The sequence below is a fragment of the Neophocaena asiaeorientalis genome, unplaced genomic scaffold, assembly GCF_003031525.2.
Source record: "Neophocaena asiaeorientalis asiaeorientalis breed wild unplaced genomic scaffold, Neophocaena_asiaeorientalis_V1.1 scaffold256, whole genome shotgun sequence".
Classification (NCBI taxonomy): Eukaryota; Metazoa; Chordata; class Mammalia; order Artiodactyla; family Phocoenidae; genus Neophocaena; species Neophocaena asiaeorientalis.
The window spans coordinates 2,776,988-2,784,078 of record NW_020185324.1 but is presented as its reverse complement, the minus strand read 5'-3'; the positions used below and the strand labels follow the sequence as shown (position 1 = coordinate 2,784,078).

At 40.1% G+C, this 7,091-nt stretch overlaps 1 protein-coding gene across 1 annotated transcript in view; it reads right to left on the bottom strand.

Moving 5' to 3' along the window:
* The window catches only part of SMARCA2 (SWI/SNF related BAF chromatin remodeling complex subunit ATPase 2), a 173,887-nt gene that overhangs the window by 136,229 nt on the left and 30,567 nt on the right, over window positions 1–7,091 (bottom strand). The window contains exons 5-6 of the mRNA XM_024734212.1: window positions 6,941–7,091; window positions 650–776 (exon numbers count right to left, since the gene is read on the bottom strand). The exon at window positions 6,941–7,091 is cut by the window's right edge and continues 168 nt beyond it. Coding sequence (XP_024589980.1) covers window positions 650–776; window positions 6,941–7,091 — 278 coding nt within the window. The remainder of the gene's footprint in view (window positions 1–649; window positions 777–6,940) is intronic.

Below are 7,091 nucleotides of genomic sequence, written 5' to 3'. Positions count from 1 at the left end.
TGCATCGGCAGGCGGACTCTCAACCACTGCGCCACCAGGGAAGCCCCTATGCTAGCCTTTCTTAATCAGTGACTACTAAGAACATAGCAAGAACAATAGATACAAATTCACTGATAAGTCAAATATGGGGGTCTGATGTGATGAAATGCTCCAAAAGTAGGTGTTGACAAATAATCAACAGTTACAAACCAGTTTTATGTATTTCTATAAACAATGAGCTATTTAGTTGAGTGGCTTTCGTATTTGTTAAAATGATTTTCATAGTCACGGCTAGGATTTTACATTTCTCTTTACAAGGAAGCTCTGATCTATCACCTTCCTGTTTTCTTTGAAACCATAAAGGCAAACATGAGCTATCCCATCTGTTCTCAAGGTTTCATCTACAGTAACAAAATGCCGTAACTCTGACTTTGGAAACCATAATATGGAAGAAAAAAATGTCTCTGATGTACAGAAGAGAAAAACAGAAATAATAAGCAGTTAGTCTTCATTACTTTTAGTTCTGTGCTGCTGGTCGAAAAGATACAGTCTTTTACTAAGTTTATATCTTTATACCAATATTGAACGACTTAAGGAAACACACAGATCACACTCTGGAACAATTATATTTATTTCCTGCACCTCAAATGTGCTGGGGAAAAGGTATTACCTGACGCTGGAAATTGAGTAACCGAAGTGCTTTCAGTTCCACGGTTGCTTTGGTTCGTAAATCTGGTGGCAAAGAGCCAGGGAGATTTTCCAGTTCCTGTATCCTATGGGCTATGCGAGCCTGAAGTCTAACGGAGATAATAAAATGGGGGAGGGGGAAGGTGGAAATATACATTACAGTCTGGTCTTAAATGATAGACAACAACCTTAGGTTTAAGTTCACCTTCCAGATACTGACGGCCAATTTCTGATACCCAACTAGATTATCTGATGTTAAACAGAGAAAAGCTACCTTTGCATTAATGCAGACAGGTGCTATATTACTTAACACTTTGGCCTTCTTCACAGCCTCTCTCTAACAGCCAGGAAGGAAGGCTCAGAATACATCTAGGAGGAAAGTCAAGCCCCATGGCTCCCTCTGAAGAGAGAGAGAAAACGAGACAGGAAAATATGACTTGCTCCCGAACTCCTGGCCAGCCAGAGTGCGGAGCCGAGACGACGGAGTTCTCTTTCTAACTTCTAGTTCTGTCCTAAGGCAACGGGGCCATTTGCCCTCCTTGCCAAGGTGCTGACGATGACAGCCAGTAAAGCTGAGTGAACAAGAGCAGTGTTAGGTGCTGAGGTCACAGAAACCAGCCAACCCAAAACATTCAGAGAGAGAGAGAGCGCGCTACCAGCCACAACCATTTCCTCTGCGAGCAGTGCTTGCTTGAGAAAAGAAAAGGCAAATTAGGCATTTTTAAAAATCAGGTTTGGAGCAGCAGTAAATAGTAAACAGTTTTTAAAAACGAAGAGTTTCCAGAAAAGGACTGCCAGGGAGTCTCAATCTGGACATCATCAAAAAATAGAACTATAGGTACTTCCTCACAATACAGGCCGAATAGAAAATAAAAGACTTGCTACTTGATTCATTTGGGATACTATTACTGTTAGTCATAGAAACTGGTTTTAGGGTTCACCTGGATCCTATTCTTACAAATAATTACATGCCATCTAAATCTATTTTTAGAATGACCTCCCCCCAAATTTGAGGCAAAACTGTCTTGGAATAGATTTCGACAAAGAAAGAACAGTAAAAGGTAGTAAGTTAAACTAAACTAATAGTAACTCCACTAAGTTAGGTGCATTTAAAGCACAATTTAATTGTCTCTCTCTCTGTCTCTCTCTCTGTCTCTGTCTCTGTCTCTGTCTCTCTCTCTCTCTCTCTCTCTCACACACACACACACACACACACACACACACACACACACACACTCCTCTACAAGGTAAATGCGCCATTTTATTGAAGAGAAAACTGAAGTTCAGAGATATTAAGAAACATGTGGACTTCACAGAGCCAATAAAGGAGAGAGCAGAGGCTGGAACCCTCACTGGCCTGACACAAACACCACTGCAACGATACTGCAGATAATTAAAATATACTTCCTAACTGCAAACTCCCTTGGAACTCAACTATAAAAATTGATAATTAAAGATTCTGTTAAAAATTAATATTATGCTTTTCTCAACCTTTATGATGCTGTCTGTTGATATAAAAAAGTAAAACCTTCTGTGACTTAGATGTTGCAAAATATCTTAATAGTTCATATAGCCCAAATATCAAAATGAGGGCGTTTTTAAAAACTTAAGAGTTGTTTGCTTTGGTAGAGAAATAAAATATCATCTTTTTCAAAACTTTAAAAATGATAGTAAGGGTAATGCATCATTTTTCATTGACTTCATTGACAATAATATTCTGACAGATTCCTCTTCTATTTGGTATATACGTGTTATTAATTCTGATTTACTAAATGATTTATCATCATAATGTGTTATTACTAACATTTTTTCTTTGTATGAAACAAACCTTTACTTTCTTTAGCCAATTCAATTTCTTAAATACGCACATAACCAAAAATTCCCAAATAGAGCAACAGGTGATGGATCTTAACGATTAGGATATTAAAAGAAAAATCTATTACAGATTCTTCTCAAATACATAATTTAAAGGGAAAAAAACTAAACCAAGATAATTTTACTTGTGTAGCGTTAAGGCCATACTAAAGGAAATTTAGATACTACAGCAGGGTGAGATATGGTTATTCTGCTTCCTTGGTTCTAGATTTATTGCAGACCCTTTTCATTTGCCTATCACAGAACGTTTTCAAACTATCCCTTGGTATTGTGTTTTACTCTGTTTGACAAAGTGGGTCAGGTGCTACATTAGAAGAATGGCTGCTTTTTCCTTAATCATCCAAAGGACTATGGAACTAGGCCTAAATAAATAATCTTAGGACAACCGGGCTGACCGTGTAGAGACTAAATCACACTGAACCGGGAGAGGGGGGAGTTGGAGAGCGGAGAGGAGAAGTAGGGAGGTGGGGAGGTGTGGAGTGGGGTAGATGGAGCCTTGGCTGACTTGGGCATGGGAGGGGGTGAGGGGTTAGGAGGGGTGCACTTCTTCCTGAAATGACTGCTTCCCCAAAGGGCCTAGTAATTTGTCAGTGAATTTCAGATTCCCCAGCACAAAAGAATCTTTCTTTTATGAAAGGGAGGCAAGAAGTTCAAAGTGCAAACGTGCAAACTATAGGAGAAGAGGAAGGGTAGATTCCAAAGTAAAATTGTATGCATTCGATTCAGCACACGGTGTGTGTGTGTGGGGAGTAGCAAAGGTACAGGAGGGGCTTCTTTTTACGTAGAGAATTTTATCTGCGTGTGTGTGGTGGTTAATAGAAATCTTCGTTTTAAATAATGCGCCTCTCCAGACAATTTCATCTTCCCATCAGTGGGATTCAGCAGGTAGCCCGATAAGGAGATAGATTCAGGATTCTAAACTTCCCGAAACAACAACAGATGTAATACTGCATAACTGCGGGAGACTCATTTAGGGTCCTCACGGGTACAGAAAATTGAAGCAGAATTAGGTCGCTCAGGTTTTTCATACAGATTGAACAGTAAATCAAGAGGGCTTACTGTTCTGACAAGAAAAAGAGTTCCATTAAAGGCGACAGATATTTGTTCAGGTCCAGAGGAGAAGTTTATGATTCCTGTAGGAGAGTGATTTGAACAGAAAATGACACTGGTACATTTTGTTCCTTCCAGGAGCTGAGTGACACCTTTTAAAAAAGAGAGAGAGGGAGACTGACTTTTGGCAACTCTGCTGAGGAAGCGGCTCTTGGTGATTTCTAAGAAGGAATTCTCAGGGTTGTAATGGAGACCAGGGTAGGACAAAAAACACGGTAAGGGACTATGCTGGCTTCCTGAGGCAAGGAGGCTATACTACTGTTTTCATACTAAATTCTGACTTGATACCAAAGAGGGCTCACATAATTCAAAGATGCTCTTCTGATATAAACTCCTTTTAATGTGAAATATATTTCTTTCTCACACAAACATCTGTGTAATTTACATGCTAACGTGATAATTCGTGGAGCACTTCTGACCAACCCTCTAATCCTAGATGGAAGTACAGTTCCATCATGAGAAAAGGATGGTCTAAAAGAAAGGATCCAATTTAAATGAGAACAAAATGTTTTTAACTGAAGAGTTTGTATAGATCTGAGGCAAAGTGTCCATATGCAGAAACTTATTTATGCTATTACTGAAAAAAGAAGATCAATTTGTCAAAATTCTGATTTTACGAGGAACAAGGAAAAGCGGCCAAGTGACTTAAAAGTAAAAAAAATTAAGATTCTGACAATTTCCTTTCAATTTTCATAGACAAGGTAAGTGATATTACAACAGTCAAAGAAACGAACATCTGTTAAAGAATTTCTGACAGGTGATTTTTGCTCAAACCAAGTTTATGAAATTATAAAAGAGACTTTTTTAAAGACCTTGCTCAAATCCTCAATCAGGAGACAAAGATACACTGGACTCTTCCTATCAGTGCTAAAGGGTAGTAAGCCGTTCTCTCAAAGAGGGGCAGAAGGAAAAGAGTTTTTTAGCTGTCTTTTACAAGTGCCTAAGGGACTTAATCTAACCCTTTTTAAGGGATAAATATAACTAATCTCTGTAGCTGGACAATTTATCTTCATAGAGGCAGAAGCCAGCTACTGCTCTATAACTGAAGAAGACAAAAGATGCCCCTACAAAACCCTGCTAGTGTAAACCTTAGCTTCTTCTCAAGAGGCCACGGGAGACTTCAGGCCAAAAGACCCACCAGCTTTTTGAACCCAGGCTTGCCAAATCAATCACTTCAAAAGCCAGGCGGCTTAACAAAAAGAGGAGACATTTATCAAGTAATAATAATAATATGAAAAAGAGCCATTCCACCACCTTCTGCAATGCTTGCAATTTAAAAGATACTGATAGATACTTTTTTTTTTTAATTGACACAGGTGTGGAGGACAAAAGCTTTCCACACACTGGAATAGGCTAAATAGTACCGATTAATACTGAATACTTTGGGAGACCATCCCTTCAGATCATTTTCAAAAGAAGTGCTAAAATGAGCTCATTACAAGAAAGGCCTGCAAATACAATTCTGGTAAAAATGAAAAAAGAAGGTTTAGGAGTCAGTAAGCGTGTACACGCACACACCCACCCACCCACACACACAACATAGGATGAATAAGGGGGAAAAATCCGGATGTATTTCTAGGTATAGTGTTTGTGTTACGAGGGTAGTTCATGTGATTTAACAAAGGGACTGGTAGCTCTGTACCTTCAAGATGGGAAAATAACGTTAGCTCTTAGGAAGTCAGAATTTCAGAGTAACCAAACGATACCCCTCTATCTCATTTACTGTCTTTAAAAAAAAAAAGACTTTTGACTTTTTTATTCAATAGCAACATAAAGAAAGGACTGCATATGAAACGGTTTTTCTGCCCCAAATGAGTACACAGTGCTAATATTTGACTTTTATACCACACTGCGATTATTCACCCAACAGAATCTGCCTATTAACACTGAAATATCAATTGATGATGGGTATCTAGCTCTCTAGGGATATGTGAAAAGCTGAAAACAGAAACATAAAAGCTCTTAAGTGAGGATTAGTAATAGCAGTGAGAATAAAGTTACACTCTTCATCCAAAAAGGCACACACGTTTAATGGCAAGTTACTGTGATTTCCTTCAAAATAACTCTTAAAGCTGGTAACTTAGTATTTTAATATAATAACAGATAAGTCACGTGTTTTCCAATAAAGAGTAAGGTAATGTTTTAAAATAAGGGCTCCTAGACATTATTTACTAACATCCCCTATAATTTTTAAACCTAATTGTCTTTTAACTTATAGCTAATATGTATTGAAAGTCCTTGTATCATTTTATCTTCTCCCTACAAAAGATACTATAATACCCTCTTTTAACATAGGAGGAAACTGAGTCACAGGAAAACGACGTAACTTGAGGAAGGCAACACAGCTAGTTAGTGGCAGAGCATGCTTTCTGGCTAACTCCCAAAACCGTGATCTTTGTTTCATCTTATCTTGACTCAGTACTTACTGGACTCTCTTTCTGGTTGACATTAACCATGTACATCAAGGATCTGCTAACTACAGCCTGCCAGCCAAACCCTGCCCATAGCCTGTTCTCATAAATCAAGTTTTACCGGAACACAGCCAACACAGCTGCTTTCACACCATCAGGGCAGAGCTAAGTAGTTATGACAGAAACTCTAGGGCCCTTTACAGAAAAGGTTTGCCAATCCCTGATTTAGATAAATGTGCCAAATCAGGTGAAAATGAAGTTTTTGGAGTAAGAGTTTAAATAAGGACCCCATGTGAAGACACTTACATAGGGCCTAGCCCAAAAGCTAGACCAAGCCACAGACCAACAAATGCATGAACTCAATCAAAGAAGACATTGCATCATGCTACTGAAGTACCGCCTTAGTATCACTAGATGTGTCACTAACCTGAAGGTTAGGCCAACAGAACACTCAACATCTGAGCCGCTTACAGTCGCCATTCAAGGACAAACTGACAAACCAGAAGGAAAGTGCATAATCTAAGTGTGGGCTGACGGCCTTCCTGGATCGTTAGGAACTCCGGGCTGGACTTTTGATCTTGGCATGTCATAGGGGTGCATAAAAGTTTTCTGACTGAATAAGTGAAAAGCACAGTCCTGGGAACCTAGAACCCCCAGAAGAGGGTCCTCACCCCCATCCCAGTGGCAAAGAAACTCTTCTCTTGAGACTTTGTTCTAAAATCATTCTCAAGCCTGAGTCTTGGCCTCTGCAATTTCCCTTAGGCCTTTCCCTGGTCCCACAGAAAAGAATGACCACAACACCAGCAGACGCCGGACTCCCTAGGCTGGGTGGTACCTGCCAGAAGACAGCGTCTTCACCCCCGGGGCAGGTGCATTACCTGTACTCCCGCTCCTGCAGAATCTCCACGGGGTCCAGGCCCTGCGGTTTCTGGACGGGGCTGATCCGGCTCTGCTTCTGCTGCAGCTGCAGGATGGGCGAGGGCTGCCCCGGGGTCGGCTGTGGCACCGAGGGCCCGGGCACGGCGGCCG